Here is an 18,763-nt window from a genome sequence, read left to right on the forward strand (position 1 = left end):
ACGAATGCGAACGCATCGGAATTACTGCAGCACAGATACTGCAATAGCACTACAGTATGATTACCCAGAAAGCAACTCACTTTAGATAAGAGTGAGGATGAAAACCACATGAGGCGTATATGGAGGACGAGCAGTGAGTGTGTGTGTAGAGTCAAGGCTTTATAGCACACTCACTTCCTGTTTTAATGGCCGTTCAGAGGAAGAGGAGAGAAGATGAGCTTTGGGTGGGGTTGCATGGGGGTTCGGAGCGGGTTTGCATATTAATGCTCCTCTGCGCTGCATGCCATGTGCTACAGCAGGCATCAATAATGCATGGGAACACACGTCATCACAGTGCAGAGAGATGGAAAACTTCAAGAAATCCTGTATGAAGAGACTTCTGCTCATCAATAAAGCAAAAGGTCTTCGGTTTCTGAATATACACTGTATATGTATCAAACAGTTGCATTCACACAGTGGAAAGTTACGTTGTCAAACACCAAATGCAGCAGCCTTTTCTGTCTGAATGAGTTTTGCACAGACAAACACCAAAACATAGTGTCATTGTGTTTGTTTCATCTTATTTTGTTCTGTTTTATTGGCTCATTTTTACTAACTCTTACTCCTCTGTCTGTTTTTTACAGTGAAGAAGGCCAAATATGATGGACCCCAGGGTAAGTAAACATCACACGTGATTTCACAGCTTTTTTCCTTTCAATATATACATAAACATGTTCATAATATTCATAGAGTGCAATGCCAGGTTTATTAGAAGGCTAGATTAGTGCATAGTTAATGATACCTAAATTTAAAATAATAAATAAAAAAATTAAAATGTAAATTTGTTTATAAACTGTTCAGTACAATACTGTGTAACTAACAATGAAAAACCTTTTTCTATTTTCACATCATTTAGTTATCTAGTTTAATGTTAATTTATATAAATTATTAAAAAAAAATAAATAAATAAATAAATGTATAGAATAATTTATAAATTGTTCAACACAATACTTTTTGGTTTTACTGTACAACTAACAATGAAAACAGTGTTTTTTTTTTTTTACATCAAGTAATCTAGTTTAATGTTAAAGTATATACATTATTAAAAATAAATGTATAAAATAATGTATAAATAATATTTAAAAAATTGTTCAGTACAATATTTTTGGCGAAATACCATTTAATTTTTCTCATCATTTAGTAATCTAGTTTAATTTTAATTCATATGTCATTAATTCGTATATATCATTATTTAAAAAGAAAATTAATTAATTAAATGTATAAAATAATTTATACATTTATTTATAAATTGTTCAGTAGAATTATTGTTTTTTTACATTTAGTAATCTAGTTTAATTTTAATAAAAAACAATTAATTTATGCATTTATTCAGTACTTTACTTTTGGAAAACTGTATATGAATGCTATGATTACCTTTTTTTGCAGAGAAATTCAACACATACGTGACTTTGAAGGTTCAGAATGTGAAAAGTACGACCATCGCCGTACGGGGCAGTCAACCCAGCTGGGAGCAAGACTTCATGTTGTGAGTCCTTCATATTTTGAGAGTCTTCAGACTTTTGATTTATTTTTTGCTTTCATTTTCTCTTCATCTCTGTGTCCCTCTCATCCTGTTGTTTTTTCATGTCCCTTTTCTGTTTTCGTTCAGGTCTCTCCTGCACTCGTTATGGTCAGTGTTGTATTAGTATTAATCGAAACACATTTACTCTGATTATCTTCGTGCTCATTTGAGTTCTGTAACAGAGTTTGTGCTCTCATTTGATATTCCTGCTGCGTTCAGCAAGACATGAGAATCTCATTTGCTCAAAAGTTTCCCTCTCATGACTCAGCACACTTAATGGAGTTTTTAAATATGTTACGTTTACAGTTTCAACTTTGTCTCAGATGTTTTTCCTAGGACAAATAAAAATCTACATTATTGAGTCAACCATTTTATATTATAGAACTATAAAACTAAATGATTAAGCTAAAAAAATTAACATTTGATCTTAGTCTTGTTTGATGTGATATATTTGAGGTCTTGCTGAGATCTCTGACTTTTGATTGCGTTTGAGCGCAGTGTTGCGATCTGATTTGAAACTCTAGTGGAGACGCGTGAGATTACAGGGTTTTTCTCAAGAGAAGCATTTGAGAAGCAGGAGATTTAAAAAAAAAAAACACAAAGCATCTCCATTTGCTCTCTGTTACATCTATTTGCTGTCTAGGAGAAACAATTGAGATAATAACGAGATCTCATTTATGATTTTACTTTTCTGTGAGTTATGGTTGGGTGATATGGCAAAAAAAAAAATTGACTGATTTTAGATTTTTATTTATTTATTTTTTTAAACACAATTTTTTTCAAAACATCCTATATGCTCAAAATTATATATATATATATATATATATATATATAAATTATTATTTTTTTTAAAGTCAAGGCAATTTAAAATGACTAAAAATATAACACCAGTAGATTATTATTAACATTAAAAATTTTGTAAAAACAAAGGGGAAAAACAGCAGCTTTCAGCCTGTCAGCATCATGCAAACATGAAATATCAGAAAGTAGTAGTTCTTTCCATGTTTTTCATTCGACTGCTGCTTTTCCAATGTTTTTCTATGTAAAACATGCGAGTGACTGAATGTTTGGCTCGTGTCTTTTGCAGCATCTCGTGGATGAAACGGCATTGTGGAAGCTTATTATAATTGTGACTTTTTAATATCTCACAATTTTTACTTTTTTCTCAGAATTGCGACTTTATATCTCACAGTTCTCACATTTTTCCTCAATTCTGACTTCTTTTCTCAGAGTTGTCATATAAACTCTCAGTTCTGAGTTATAAAGTCCAGTTCTGAGAAAAAAAAAAGCCAGCTTACACTTATGTCAAAATGATGAATATTCGCGTATGCTAAACATGGTCGTATATAGGTTATTAAGTGAATGTAAACAGTTGAGAAACAAAACTTATGGGTAACGCACCATTCACACGGGACGTCGGCGTCAATGCTTGACGGAGGGCGTGTCTGAAACTTGGTGCTGATGCGACGGTCATAGTGACAGCAGCCAATCACATTACTTTTCTGGTGTTGCATGAACGGGATTGGCTAGCGTCTGCGCTAGGGTATTTGCATAAGGCAATCTGATTGGCTGACGCCTGCGTTGGTGCTTGAAAAGTATATTCCTTAAAAAATTTAAATGAATCAACAACATTATAAATTGTAAAATACAAATGCACTGCATGACGAAACATTTTTAGATTAGATGATTGTAGTTTAAAAATGTCTAAAAAAAAAATAATCCCCTCTCAAATTAAATTAAGAGTCACCTTGTCAAGCCTGTTTTGGTTTATGTTCATGTTTTCATGTCTTTTATTTTGTAGTTTGGCCACAGTCATGTTCTGTCATGTGATTCCCTTGCCCTCATGTTTCTTGCCATGTGCTCTATGTGTGATGTTGTGATTGGTTGTCTTAGTCATGTGGCTTGTTTCTCGTTGGTTGGTTTATTTCATGTGTCCCTTATTGTTTGGTATTTATAGCCCTCATGTCGCCATTGTTTCTTGTCGAGTATTGATTTGTCTAACTACTGTTTGTGAGTTTGTTCATGTTTAGAAGTGACGGGGAAATGAAGCTTTTCGAAGCACCGAGGCTTTGCCCTCAACTGTATCATAAAAAGGTTAATTGAAGCTTTTCAACACTATGTAGACTAATGACATCTTGTGGTCAAAGGTGGAAAAAGGTGCCTTTGCGCCCCCAGATGTCCGAGCCATTTTTGGACCGTTTCATATAATAAATAAATTTTTGCTACGAAAACCATATAACGAAATAAAAAATTAAAAACGTAATTTTACACAAGGTATGAATAAATGAATCTGTGAATAAATTTATGAAAGTATAAGCATGGTTCATGTAGGCATATATGATCAAAATGAATGAAGAATATTGTTTAGTTGATTAATATTATTATTAATTAGAAGTGCTTGTGAAGCGGGGATTACTACAAAATGAACATGCACAAAACTACACATGTACATATTTATTTGTATTATGATTCATTCATAACAAAGAAGTGAATGACACTTGAAACCTGCACAAGGGGTTTGCGTTATTTAATCAGAATACGAAGCAGTCACGTGGTTGTGTGCGAAAACGAAGCTTCGGACGTCACAGATCACATGGTTATGGTACAGTGCTTCACTGTGAAATGTTTTGTTTTTTTGATACAAGCTTCGAAGCCTCGGTGTCAAACGTCACATCACTAATGTTTAGCCATGCCATTTGCTCACTTTTGGATATCATTAAACTGCACATGGGTTCTATTTCAACTCTCTTCAGTGGACTCTGTTACACACCTAAAGGAGGTAAATTCCCCCCCATTTTCCAAATTCAGGCCCTGGCATGTTATAAATTCAAAATTGTAAGATATAAATGTTTATATCTCGCAATTCTGACTCCACAACCCACAAATGCGAGTTTACATCTCACAATTCTGAGAAAAAAATTCTGAATTGTGAGATTAAAACTCACAATTGCAAAAATGTATCATTTTTTTTACTTCATTCAAATGAATATGACTTTTCTAATAGGAAAAAATCTGTTTTTGCTATTAGGAAAATTTTCTATGCATCAAAATAAATGGAGTGACTTAAAATGAGATGCCCTTTTATTTATTTTTTATGTTTTCTCTAATTTTATTTTATTTATTTTTTAATTATTATTTTATTTGGTTAAAATTGTCTCAATTTGTATTTACAAAATGTGTAAATATGAGAAATATGTGAAGTTTGAAAGAAAAGAAAAGAAAGTCGCTATTTTTTATTTATTTATTTTTTTTGTTCAGTGGCAGAAACGGCTTCCATAAATCATGCTTTCATGTCTATTTCTATTCTCCTTTCTCTTCCTCGGTTTTCCTGATCTTCCTCTTATGTTGTGATTTACTCCGAGATCACCTTCTCTTGTTCTATCGCTGTCATCTTCACTTTATCTCCCTCTGTCGCCCCTTCATTCGCCTGCGTTCATTCACACGTCTTTCTCCGTGCGCTCTTGTTCATTGATAGCAGACAGATGAGCTCAAAGCGTCTGCGCTGGTGCAGCACGGCTGTTCTTACGTAACGCCGCTCTGCAGAGAATCTCCTTCTGCTCTCCACTACGTGACGTGCCTTTGATAGCGGCGATGTTCAGAAGAGAAAACTGCACTGCCTACTGGGTTGTGAAGCAGTATGCAGTGAAAAATGTTTCAAACAGTAGTGTGCAACAGCCTCAGCATATAGTTATGGCTGTTTTGTGTTTTAAATAAAGATTAAAATATATTATTGCTTCCATTTTTCATACTAGAAATGCAAGTTGAGTACACTGCATTTATAATTACTCTGTTGTATTGAATCTTACTCCATGCAAAATACACATTTAAGTACTTTCTTTTATTGCACTTCATCTATTTGTGTCTGTAGATTTATATTCCAATGAATATCTTTAAGGACGGTGAGTTTTTCTCCACTTCAGCAGCATTTACACCAAAACATACAGTTTTATTTCTATATATATATATATATATATATATATATATATATATATATATATATATATATATATAGGTTTATTCATACATCATTCACACTGATTTATAAAACATTTTATTCCTAGCGAAAATGAGTAATAAAACATCTAATACCTTTAACTCTAATGTGTCAATAAAATCAAACTAGAATTTTGGATTCATCCGGTGTTCAAATTTATGTTCTGGAAATGTATGCAAATGAGTGCATATTCAATTAGATGATGCCTCATTTGCATATTTAAACATAACATTTCAGAACTTGTAATACAAGACAGTTGTCTTAATGTGTTGTTATTAATCAACTGGGAAAATCTAGTGAGATAAATTAGTAAAAAAATTTTTATAGTATTTTAAGTGGGAATGTTTTCTGTTAAGCTTTATATAATTCATTTATTATAGCTTAGAATGTATACATTATATAAGCACTGTATAGCTTTATATATTATTATATGTATCATCTGTGGTCATTTTCAGCTTTCAGTATTTTAATTTGTTGTACGTGTGACTCACACAATACTTCTAAACCCTGAGAAATGTGGCATATAAAATAAAAAAATCCAAAATATCTGCATTTTTATTGCTTATATTCACATTTGACCACATAAGTAATAATATTTGAAACTACTCTGAACGTCTTAGAAATGTAAATGTCTAGTATTGCAGTCTTCACTCTTCTTGTGGTTTTCTTTCTAACAATGCGTCCTGCTGTTTTGTAAATTAGATGTGTTAAATTTCTCCTGGGCATGTTTTGTTTCCTATTTGTTTTCATTTTGCCGTGATGTAATTATGTAAAGCAGTTTAGTCTGTAAAATCCTCTCAGTGTGGTGCCAGCAATCAGATGCAAATGACTCTCGATAAACACTGAATCCAGACGAGCTCTTCACCCACGCAGCTCTCTGTTTGCTTCCCGCTTCATGCCAGGCTTGATGTTGATTACAATAAAAGCTTTTAACTTTCCTCTGCAGAACATCTCACTGTCTTTATGAAAGTACAAGCAGTCTTTTTCATTCAGTCTTTGTTCTTTTTTGTTTCCCAATTATAGGTTCATTCAGCGGTTTACTCTGCAGTGCATCGCTGCCTGCATTTATCTTCATTTAAAGGTTGCTCTGTTTTTTCGTTCTCTCTCTTTTTCTGTCCAGTGAGATAAATCGGCTGGATCTGGGCCTCACGGTGGAGGTGTGGAATAAGGGACTGATCTGGGACACCATGGTCGGCTATGTTTGGATCCCACTGCAGAATATCCGCCAATCAAACGAGGTCGGTGCTGCACTATTGGGTTTAAACGATAAGACTGATATGAGCGCCATTCTTAATACTGGTGTCAGTATGACAGCGAAAACTAAATGCTGTTTAATTAAAAAGTTAAATATCAAGTTTAATTGAAATATTAGTATACTTAGGATCTAATAGAGACTAATAGAGATTCCTGGGGCCGAATTCACAAAAATCCTTTTAAGAAATTTGAGAAAATCAGGCTTTTATGGAAGCTTGTTTCCCCCACATAATAAAAAAATAAATGTAATTAAAACTGATTATCTATATAAAAAAATAAAAAAGATAATTGCAACTTTTTATCTCACAATTCTGCCTCTTTTTTTGCAATTTTATATAAAAAAATTAAATTATATATTTTTTAATTTTGTATTACAAGGTTATATCTTGCAATTCAAATTTTACTTCTCAAGAATTTAAAAAAAAACATCAGAAGTGTGAGATAAACTTGCAATTGCAAGAAAAATTTCAGAATTCGCAACTAAAGTATTTTGTATTATTTAACTTGGTGAAAAGTGTCGCCATTCAGTTAACTATGTATAAAGGGTAGGCATAATAAGCAAGGCTTCTGCCTACACCTTTTTCGGTAACTATGTATTTTTATTTACTTTGTGAAAAGCACAATTAACTTTTTATTCTGTAAAAAAAAAAAAACAGAATTGCGAGATGTAAACTCGCAAAAAATTATGGTAGGAAAAAAATCAGAATTGGCAGATATCTCATAATCATGAGAAAAGAGTCATAATGGTCCATATTATTTTCGTTTCATATTGTTTTTTTTAATGCACCATATACCTTAAAAGTGTCATATGATGTTGCTAAAAAGAACATTATTTTGTGTATTTGGTGTAATGCAATGTGTTTACGTGGCTTGAGGTTCAAAAAACACATAATTTTCCACATACTGTACATTATTGTTGCTCCGCCTTTCTGAAACGCACCGATTTTTACAAAGCTCATCGTTCTGAGAATCGAGGTGTTCTCTGATTGGCCAGCTATCCAGTGCGTAGTGATTGGCCAAATACCTAAAGCGTGAGACGGAAATGTTACGCCCCTTACCTTATTGTGATGCCACGATGAGACAAAAACAATAAAACTCATTATAAACGAGGCATTTGTTGCACCGTGTAAACATTACCATGTCTGCATTTGTGATCGTAGAAACGCCAAACAAGCGCTACTCTACACTGCTCAAAACTTGCGTTTGAATAGTCAGTAGCAAATTCTATTAATATCGAAACGTACTTACAGGCTGTGAGTCAGAAGCACTAGACTGTCCTTGGAAAGTTGGAATTGCCCCACTTTATAGAAACAGCCTTTGTGCAAGCCAGCATTGTAGGCTACTCTCCTGCCAGGTTCAGGAAATAGTCCTCCGCAAAATGCGCTGCACACACTCTAATATTTGGGTTGAACTGTTCTGGAACAGTGTTGTAAATATAACTTAACCACTGATTTCTAGCTGTGTCCTCTTTTGGAAGCCCAAACAAAGTACTTTTGCTTTCACAACGAAACACAGTGTCTCCAGGACATGGTGCCGGCGGCAGCAACAATACTACAGCGAGAATAAAATTGATAAATATCAATATCGTATGATATGAAAAAAATATTGTCATAATATTTTAGCCATATTGCCCAGCCCTAGTTTTAAACACAAACTGATACATTTTTTGATACATTTTTAAATAATATCGTAAATAATTTTGCTTCTCAAGTAAATGTATATCTTGATTTAAGAATGTATTTGTACTGGAAAACAAGACAAAAATATCAAGTAATAAAATGTTTTGCAGTGTGATGCCAAGATGCCAAATTTTAATATCTATAGTTTTATAAGCTATGAAAGAGCAACATATGAGCAGTACAGTTGTTCTCTGTGGTGAGATCAGGCTTTAAATGAAATCTAACAAGGATGACAGTGGGTGTGATGTCAGATAAGAGAAGTGAAGGTCAGGTTTTTGATTAGATCTGGTTCAGACACGGGATGCGCTGCTGGATTTACGGCTGTAAAACACCTCAGATCTCCTCATGTGCGTCTGTGCCCTTTCTGTCCTGTTACGTAAGCCAATGCTTGCTTTATTTAAAGGCAGCAGTTTTATTGAGCCGCCTTCCATTTACTGCTTTTATGTACCGTTTTATAAATGACCCTGAGTTTTTCCTCATGCTTTCATAACGTGTCATGAATAATATATCATCTGCTGTCAATAACTGAGTATTTTCTTCTCTTGGCCTCTGACATTCTGCTGTTTGTGTGATTTATGTGATTTGAAGCCATCGAGGTATTTATTGTGTTTTCTAAGCATTGACTGAAGAACTTCCTCTAATTTCCGGAGAGATTTGTTATGTTTGTGCATTTGTTCTATAATATATGATTGTGTTTATTGCTGCTAGATTAGATAGTGAAAGAGTGCATTTAATGGATTTGGGATGAAATATAAAAGCAAAGCAGTGGTGCATTATTTAATGATTCCTCAATTTATGCATCTTGCTAAGGAGTGGTTTACTTTACTAAGTGATCGGATGCACAATTTTCATCATAAAACATTTTTTTTTTTAAAGTCCCAGAGAATAGGGCTGCGTGTTTTGGAGAAAATTGCTAATTAAACATTGAGAATGTGATTTATTTGTATAATTTTTTTGGCATTTAAAATAAAAAAAGCTCCAGGTTTGCTGCACTTATTTTTAGGGTTGCACAACTTGTTTGATTATATGTCAATATGACTAGATGATGATAATAATAATAATAATAATAATAATAATAATAATAATAATTTTATTTTTATTATGATCATTAGTATAACTAAACAAATATTAAATGTAAAATTCCACTGTAAAAAATATATTTAAAATAAAATTTTATTTTAAATGCACAAAATAATAACAGTTTAGCTATAAAATAATAATAATTTATATATTATTATATATTATTAATAAAATATTATTATTATTGTTGTTGTTATTATTAAATAAATATAAAACAAAATTGTAACATTGTTATATATTTTACTTTAAAAATCAGACATTTAAGAAAAATATCATAATAATAATAATTTTATTTTACTGTACAACTGTAAAAAAAATACTCTTAATTTATTCATTTTCAAACATTAAACCATAGAGCTTTTATTTTGGAATAAAAACCACATGAAGACCTTAAAGCTTTCCTTTTGTTGATACACACTTCTCGTTATAAGTTTGGGAAGATGGTTTTCTCATGTTTTGTTTCCAAATGCACATAAGTGACTCAAACGGATGCAGATGTGAGTTTGAGTCAGCATTTACTAAGATGCTGAAAACACTGGATCATGAGCTGCTCACGTGTAGATAACACAGTTCTGCGTTTCACTCTGAAAAACAGTACCTGCTGACTCATTTTACTTTTATTGACGTTTGGCTGAGAAATAAATGAGAAAGACCTTTATGTGGTACATTTAAGACATCAAGAGAGATTTATGACCTCAGATAAACACTGACCTCAGAGCTCAGCCAATCATTGGAGCCGTCTTGATGATGTCACAGACGAGAGAAGTCTAACGAGTCATCAGAAATCAAGGCGATGATTCCCAACGGCATTCTGGGAGCTCTGCTCTCTGTGACCGATCAGAGATGTGTATGAAGACCAGATGGGTCACTGAGAAGTTAATGTGCTGTGAAAGAGGAAGGTCCCACTTTTCAATTAAAAGAGTCGATCGCTTTATTGGCAAAGGCATCAGATGATGCGTTTCTGCTGTAAAGACTTGCTTTACATGCTTGTCCAGGCTGATTTATGCCGGTCTAACTGGGAGACTGACCTGAAAAATACAGTTTTTAATCTGTTCTAAGAAAATTTGGTTTCACTTAAACAATAGTTTGTTATTAAATAAGTAAATATTATATTAAAAAGCTGTCACTATTACAGTAAATCCAATTTCTGCTCCAGGCCTTAATCTCTGAAATCAGGGTATATTTTTGTTACCTGAAATAAAATAAACATTAACTGAAATAAAATTAAATATTAGTTGCCATGGCAGCATTTCTCGTTTTAATTTATTTTAACTTGATGTACTAAAATAACTAAAAAAATGAAATAAAAAGTAATGAAAACTAAATAGACATACATAAAAATTAAAAAAACTACTAAAAATGTCCAAAAAAAAAAAAAAGACAAATTTTGAAAATAAAACTGATTCAAATTAATAATTAATAAAATTTTACTTAATACAATTTATTTAAAAAAACTATAATAGTATCTAAATTATACCCAAGTAATACTTCTCTGGATTTGGTGTTTTATTTATTTGTTTGTTTATTATTATTATTGCAGATATTAATACACATTGGGTATATTTGTATTGGCATTTCTTGATCTATACAAAACCTTGGGTCAGCAACTGTTGTTTTAAATGCTTAATAAATAAAGGCTGACTTGAATAAAAATAATCAAAAATAATATAGTAAACTAAAGTTATTTGTGTTTAACTATGGACCATTATAAAAGAATATACAGTACAATGTATGCAATGTGTGTATATATAATACAATATGCAATTTATATTATAGATACAATTTATATATATTATAAATGTAATATAAATATTTTTCCAAAACTTTAAAAGTATTTGTATTTGATGACAAAATGTGCATGATGAGTCTGTAGGTGCTTCCCAGTTCACATGCTTTGTGTGTGTGTGTGTGTGTGTGTGTGTGTGTGTGTGTGTGTGTTTCAGGAAGGACCAGGCGAATGGCTGACTCTAGATTCTCAGGTCATAATGGCGGATAATGAAATCTGTGGCACCAAAGATCCAACATTCCACCGTTTGCTTCTGGACACGCGCTTCGAGCTGCCGCTGGGTGAGATTATACTCATCACAGCTACAACCACACAAATACAGCATCTCTAAAGACCTCGTGAAAGAAAAACTGAGGTTGTGTGACTTTTACTGCATGTCTGTTAACTTTGAGCTCGTCTATATGATATAGTAATCCTAAAATAAACGTTTAGCACATATATACACTACTGTTCAAAAGTTTAGGGGGAATCATTCTAATATGCTGATTTGCTGTCCAAGAAACATTATTTTTCAGGATTCACAGATGAATAGAAAGTTCAAAAGAACAGCATTTATTTGAAATAGAAATCCTTTGTAACATGTCTTTACTGCCAGTTTTGATCAATTTAATGCATCTAATAAAACTATAAAAAACTTACTGACAGTAAACGTAAATGGGTAAATGGACAAAAACAGTGACGTAAATATCACCAGTCACACACACAGACAACAGCAAATAGAAATGTTTTGAAGGTTTGAGATGTAAATCTGGCTGTTCTCTTTGGGCTATTAATATGTCCAAACTTACTGTTTTAATAGCAAATGCATGCAAAATTGTTCATTTAAACATCAAATTCATGTGCATGTTTAGTACTGCTGAAGCTGCTAGCAGTATTTTTGCTGAAAGTTTTTAATAGTTTAAAAAATGCACTTGTGAAGTCACAGACGGCCCTCAAACATCAGATGAGCCCTGTTTTCTGAACAAATGAGGTCTTGTTCTCAAAAAGACTGTGTTCAGCAGAAATACACCTTCACACTGAAACTCTCTCGCTCAGTCAATATAAATGACCTGCTTTCACTCTGAAGTGGCTCTGCTCGAGACATACGACATCTGAGTCTATTTCACTCTGCAGTTTGTTCTGGCCACTTAGACCGTTTGCTTTTTACATCACATGAGCTGGTGAATGTGAAACCGGACTTGGATCTCTTGATTGCTCAATCTGTTGATATGAGATCTGAGGCTAAGACGTTTCTTCTGTGTGTGTGTTTCTCCCACAGACATCCCAGAAGAAGAGGCTCGATACTGGGCAAAAAAACTGGAGCAGCTCAATGCCATGCGAGACCAGGATGTGAGTCTCGTCTCTCTCTGCTGTAGTTTCTGCATGCACCAGCAAAAAAATCTGTGACATTTCACTTTCAAAACAGTAGCATCTATACTATTCGCAATCGCAAATAAAACTTGTGAGATGCCATGTTGTCATACATAGTAGTGCTGGGCAATATAGCTAAAAACATTCTCAATATTTTTCCAAATTTTGGAGATATGGGACAGTAACTATTTTTTTTTTTTTTTATCTTAGTATGCTTATTCAGTGATTTGTAAGGGTTTTTATGTATAATAATAACCATAGAATGTGATGAAACAGTTTAAAATGAGTTAATAACTGGGCTGAGGTATATAAGAAATTTAATGGCTGCAGAAATAATTTTATTTCAGTATATACATTATCCCACAGTTGTGACCAACCATAAAACACACTTTTCAATAAAAATAATTATTGATTATTTCAAGGGGACACAACATTTTGATATTTTCATGTCTGAGAATAATTTGGGATTAAATGGGTTAATTATACAAATTAAGACCTTAAAAAGATCTCAAATCAGAGCAGAAAGTCATAAATTCATAAAGTCATGACATTAAATGTTACATGCACTGCAGAAATAAATATCTCCATCTGTATTTTTGTTTTTGTTTTTTCAATACAAATATCTATACATCTTTAAATAAAGGTACATTTGCTTGAGATGAAAAAATGAACATGAAGTCTTGTTTTCTCATAAACTGAACAAAATTAAGTGTTTTTATACTTAAAGCAAGAACAAATATCTGTCAATTGGGACCAAAAATTATTTTTCTTTCTCTTTTTTGATGAAGTGTGATCGATATCATTAATCTCTCATAAAGAGTTTACATTGCCTTTATAAATTTAATCTAGCAGTATTGCATTAATGTAACAGGTTTCACATGTGGCTGGTGATTAATATATGTATGATTTGTGTTGCAGTATTCATATCAGGAGGTTCAGGAGAGGCCGCTGTCAGTCCCGGGAACACAGTGCTGTGAGTGTGATGCTCTACATGCATGAATTACAGCCTAAACCATCATGAAATTAGCCAAAATATTTAATTTCCCCTTCTTTCACTTGTGAAATCCAACTACAGCCTTGTCAATGGATAATTCAGCTGTTCTCTTTCAGATATTCTCAAGCAAATATTAGTAAATGCTGCAAAGAAAAAAAATATATACACATTTAATTCAAACTATTTTATTGATTTGCAAATAATTAAAGTAATGTTTTATCTCAAGTCTCAACACCATATCTTTACGTCTAAAATGAGCATACAAGCTCTCAAGCCACTGATTCTGATGGTCACTTTTGAGAGCATCAGATCAGATTCAGATTTCACACATAATTCGGATCATCTTCACAGTTCTGAGCATCTAAACCACTAAGTGCTGTAGAGGTTGTCTTTCCCGTATGTGTGCCGCCGTTAATGTGATTTATGAATGATGGTAATGACCGAAGTCCTGCAGAAAGCTGAATGAGCGGCGGCGTGCATGAATGGACCTCTGACTTACGCTCTTATTTCACACACACACTCTAACACACACACACACACACTCTGCTGACACAGCTCCCGGGGGGGCAGGGCTAGAATGTGGGACCTTCTGATTGGCTGAGGCACGCAGCTGGGAATCATCACTGGAGCGCATCACTTTATCACAGAACACTGAGTCATCAAACCCATATTTTACTCTGTTGCAGGAAGAGACACAGACAGACTCTGTGACAAAGTCAACAATGCTGTCATACTAGACCGGCCTAGTACTGCGTTACCACCAAGATTTGAATAAAGTCTCTTCTGCTTACCAAGGCTGCATTTTTTGGTCAAAAAATACTGTATAAATTGTGAAATATTATTACAATTTAAAATAACTGTTTTCTATGTGAATATCTGTTAAAATGTAATTTATTTCTGTGATCAAATCTGAATTTTCAGCATCATTACTCCAGTCTTCAGTGTCACATGATTGATTTAATGCAGCCTTGATGAACAAAAATATTAATGTCTTTAAAAAAAATCATTCTGTACATTTGTTTTTATGTCTTGCTATTTATTTATTTTTCTTTTTTTCTTTTTTCATTTTTTTTTGCTTTATGCCAATGTATATGTCTAAGTATATCTAACTGGCTAACAAAGATAAAAAGAAAAGTGGCTTAATCTTAATTATCTGTACATTGCGTTGACAAATATGAAGAGATCACTGTATGTGTCAGACTTTTGTCCCTGTGTCTTGTTTTTCCACGTGCTCCCAATGTTTCAATGTCCATTAGTTTATTAATCCCCAGCCGTGTGTCTTTTATCATTTAGTTTACTCCACCTGTTTATGTTCTCCTTTATTGATTTCCCAGTGTTCTTAAACCCTGTGTCTCCCTGTCTCCCATGTCCGAAGGAGATGTTCATTAAAAGGAATATTGATTGTTCTCCTTGTCTCCTGCGTTCTCCTTGCTCCTTACCGGACCAAACTGAAAGCGAGCGGCGCCTTTTTTCCCCGTTTTCGTTTCGTTTCGTTTTTGCAAAGTCTTTTTGTTTTCCTGTTTTGTCCCACGGCATGGAAACCGCCGCATGATTCATTGCCCTGGCCCCCTGAGATCTCCCCTTTGTGGAGTATTCCTGGGAGTTCTGCGGGCTCGCCGCGGCGACGGCTTTCGATGACGCCACCATCCTCTCGCTGTTCAGGTATAGGGCCAACTTCCATCGTCCCGTGGACCTCCCAGACACCACAGGACTAAGTTGGAGGGAAGGGATCCTCCGATGTCTGGAGAGTGTCCTGCCCCAAGCCAGAACCAGCCTGCTGCCGTTCGCGGCTCTCTCAAGCCCGACGCCATTCGCGGCTCCCTCAAGTCCGCTGTCGTCCACGGGGAAGCCAAGCCCGCCATTCGCAGCTCACTCAAGCCCGCCATTCGCAGCTCACTCAAGCCCGCCATCCGCGGCACACTCAAGCCCGCCGTCCGCGGCACACTCACGCCCGCCATCCGCGGGGAAGTCAAGTGTCAGCACCAGCTCCAGAGCCGCTCCTAGCGAGCGCCCTCCAGTGCCCTCTTGAGCGTCAGCCAGAACCAGCCTCTACTTTCCCCAAGGATTTTTGGAGGGCGGGGCGGGGGCTGGGGCCGCGGCCTCGGAGGCAGTCCCGTCCAGCCCTCCTGAGTCTCCTTTGTCTCCGCTGGTCCCGTCCAGCCCTCCTTCGTCTCCTTTGTCTCCGCTGGTCCCGTCCAGCCCTCCTGAGTCTCCGCTGGTCCCGTCCAGCCCTCCTTCGTCTCCTTTGTCTCCGCTGGTCCCGTCCAGCCCTCCTGAGTCTCCTGAGTCTCCGCTGGTCCCGTCCAGCCCTCCTGAGTCTCCTGAGTCTCCGCTGGTCCCGTCCAGCCCTCCTGAGTCTCCTTTGTCTCCGCTGGTCCCGTCCAGCCCTCCTGAGTCTCCGCTGGTCCCGTCCAGCCCTCCTGAGTCTCCTTCGTCTCCGCTGGTCCCGTCCAGCGCTCCTGAGTCTCCTTTGTCTCCGCTGGTCCCGTCCAGCTCTCCTTCGTCTCCGCTGGTCCTGCCCAGCCCTCCTGAGTCTCCCGAGTCCCCTGACCCTCCATGGCCTCCCGAGTCTCCAGATCCGCCATGGCCTCCCGAGCTCCCCGCTCCACCGCGGGTCCCGGAACGGGCGCTGCCCTGGAGGCCATCTGTCCTGTCTCCAGGTCCTTTGCGGCCTCCAGAGCACCCACCCCCCTCCCCGTTAGATGTAGCACGGCGCGGGACGCGCCTTCCGAGAGGAGGGGGGAGGAGTAATTGTCAGACTTTTGTCCCCGTGTCTTGTGTTTCCACGTGCTCCCAGTGATTCCATGTCCTTATTTGTTTTTCCTGTCTCCTGTTCTCATCATTAGTTTATTAGTCCCCAGCCGTGTGTCTTTTATCATCTAGTTTACTCCACCTGTTTCTGTTCTCCTTTATTGATTTCCCAGTGTTCTTAAACCCTGTGTCTCCCTGTCTCCCATGTCTGGTATTGTTTGTCTTACCCCCGTGCTCCATGTTTCCTGGTGAAAACTTCATTAAAAGGAATATTGATTGTTCTCCTCGTCTCCTGCGTTCTCCTTGCTCCTTGCACAACGTGACAGTATGACAATTTAACAGCCTAAGTGTGTTTATTCATTTGTATCTGAAAATATTGGCAGGGCAAGTACAAATCTAATCTATAATATCTGCATGGTTAAGTGTAGTAGTGTTCATTTTAATAGCAATAGACTGATAATATTGGTAGTTTTGAATGTTGTATAAAAATAATCAGCATTATATCATCCTTTGCTCACCCTTATGCTTTACTGTTGTCATTGAACAGCTCTGGAAACACTCTCAGTGCAGAGAGACACTGTACTTTTCAGGGCAAACTCAGGTTAAATGTCAGCACTGCATTGTTGGTAATTCTGTCTTCTTTTGTCTCTCACAGGTAACTGGTGGGGCGACCAACAGAGTGAGTTTTCATATCTGTCATTATGAACTCATTAATCTGACATCTGCTTTCCTATTGGTTTTACATTTAGTTAATATCACCAGAGTGGATTTACTCACTCAACGAGTGTTTCATGCTTGATAAACAAACACACTCATGCTTTATGTGCTGTGAAGGTTGACACAGTTTTCACACTGACAGATATTCCACAAATAAACCGATTAATCATCTGCCTTTTGTTGCACAAAACTATGTTAATAGTAATTTTCTTAATGTTTACTGTTGAAGGCAGTTTATTTTGTTATTTAAAATATTTATTTTACAACACATTCACATATTTTGGATTTTTTTTTCTTTTTATGCCATATTTCTCTGGCTTTACAAGTGTTGTGTTTCACATATGCAACAAATTCAAATACTAAAACTGATATCTTTCAAACAGAAACTAGAATTTCTTTATTACTTCATAATAACTAAATACATGCTCTCATAATAATTAAAATACATGCTCATATCCATCACTACAGGTGAATACTGTAAAAATGTAACCGAGAATCGCCATGCTTTAATTTGCATTAAGACAATAGTTTTGTATTACAAGTTAAATATGCAAAAGAGGCTTTAACTTAATTAAACATGCACTAATTTGCATATATTTCCAGAAAGGAAATCTTGAACATTTGGATAAAGCCAGTTTCAAAATTCTTGTTTTATTATTAGAGTTAAAGGTTTTTACAGAGGTGATTTTTTTTATCATTCTATAAATCAGAAAATACTTTAAAAAGCCATGAAATAATAATGTTTTAGGAATATAAAATCAGTCAAATGTGAACAAAGCATTCTCTTAATTACTTTAGAATATAGAAAGGAATAAAACTATAAAATTCTGTGTATGTAAGTGGTGCTGAAGTGAAGAAAAAAATAATAATTTTGAGAAATGGCCTTTAAAGATATATATTGCGATTGAAAAATGCAGATGCAAATAAATAAAGTGTAATAAAATAAACACTTAAATGGGTATTTAGAGGAGTTTTCTTTCCACTAGTCTGAAAGAAGACATGTTATGTAAGCAAAATAGCATAACTCGAAATTGACCAATGTTTTTGCCTTTAGAGGCAGACTAAAGTGCATTACACTTCTCAAATAACACCAGGTCATGACAGATTTGTGTATGTGTTATGTTTTATCAGTCTTTTTAAGAAATACAAACGTGTCTTTGATTTGTGTGTATGTGTGTAGACAATGATCCAGACAGCGCGATGGATGACCGAGACAGTGATTACCGCAGTGAGACCAGTAACAGCATCCCACCGCCATACTACAGCACATCTCAACCCAACGCCTCGGTCCACCAGTATCCCATGGGCCAACAGCACCGCAGTCCGCACGCCCCCTACTCACGCTCCAACAACTGCGACCTGGACTACGATCACCCGAGGGGCGTCAGGTGAGAGAGAAAGAGTCATACTCAGCTCCATTTCACATTTACTAGTCCTGTGGTCATTATGGCAGCAGATTTTAGTAGACACTAGTAGGAACAGGATTAGACAGTGGTAGTATTGCTAGTTGTTAGTATATATATATATATATATATATATATATATATATATATATTAGGGCTGTCAGTCAAATTTTTTTTTTATCTAATTAATTACA

At 35.6% G+C, this 18,763-nt stretch overlaps 1 protein-coding gene across 1 annotated transcript in view; it reads left to right on the forward strand.

Annotated features, from left to right (window-relative positions):
- The window catches only part of LOC131552210 (protein unc-13 homolog A), an 80,837-nt gene that overhangs the window by 10,595 nt on the left and 51,479 nt on the right, over positions 1-18,763 (forward strand). The window contains exons 2-9 of the mRNA XM_058795833.1: positions 624-653; positions 1,426-1,525; positions 6,676-6,793; positions 11,512-11,635; positions 12,613-12,683; positions 13,623-13,677; positions 17,105-17,128; positions 18,347-18,554. Coding sequence (XP_058651816.1) covers positions 624-653; positions 1,426-1,525; positions 6,676-6,793; positions 11,512-11,635; positions 12,613-12,683; positions 13,623-13,677; positions 17,105-17,128; positions 18,347-18,554 — 730 coding nt within the window. The remainder of the gene's footprint in view (positions 1-623; positions 654-1,425; positions 1,526-6,675; positions 6,794-11,511; positions 11,636-12,612; positions 12,684-13,622; positions 13,678-17,104; positions 17,129-18,346; positions 18,555-18,763) is intronic.

Source organism: Onychostoma macrolepis, chromosome 02 (assembly GCF_012432095.1).
Source record: "Onychostoma macrolepis isolate SWU-2019 chromosome 02, ASM1243209v1, whole genome shotgun sequence".
Classification (NCBI taxonomy): domain Eukaryota; kingdom Metazoa; phylum Chordata; class Actinopteri; order Cypriniformes; family Cyprinidae; genus Onychostoma; species Onychostoma macrolepis.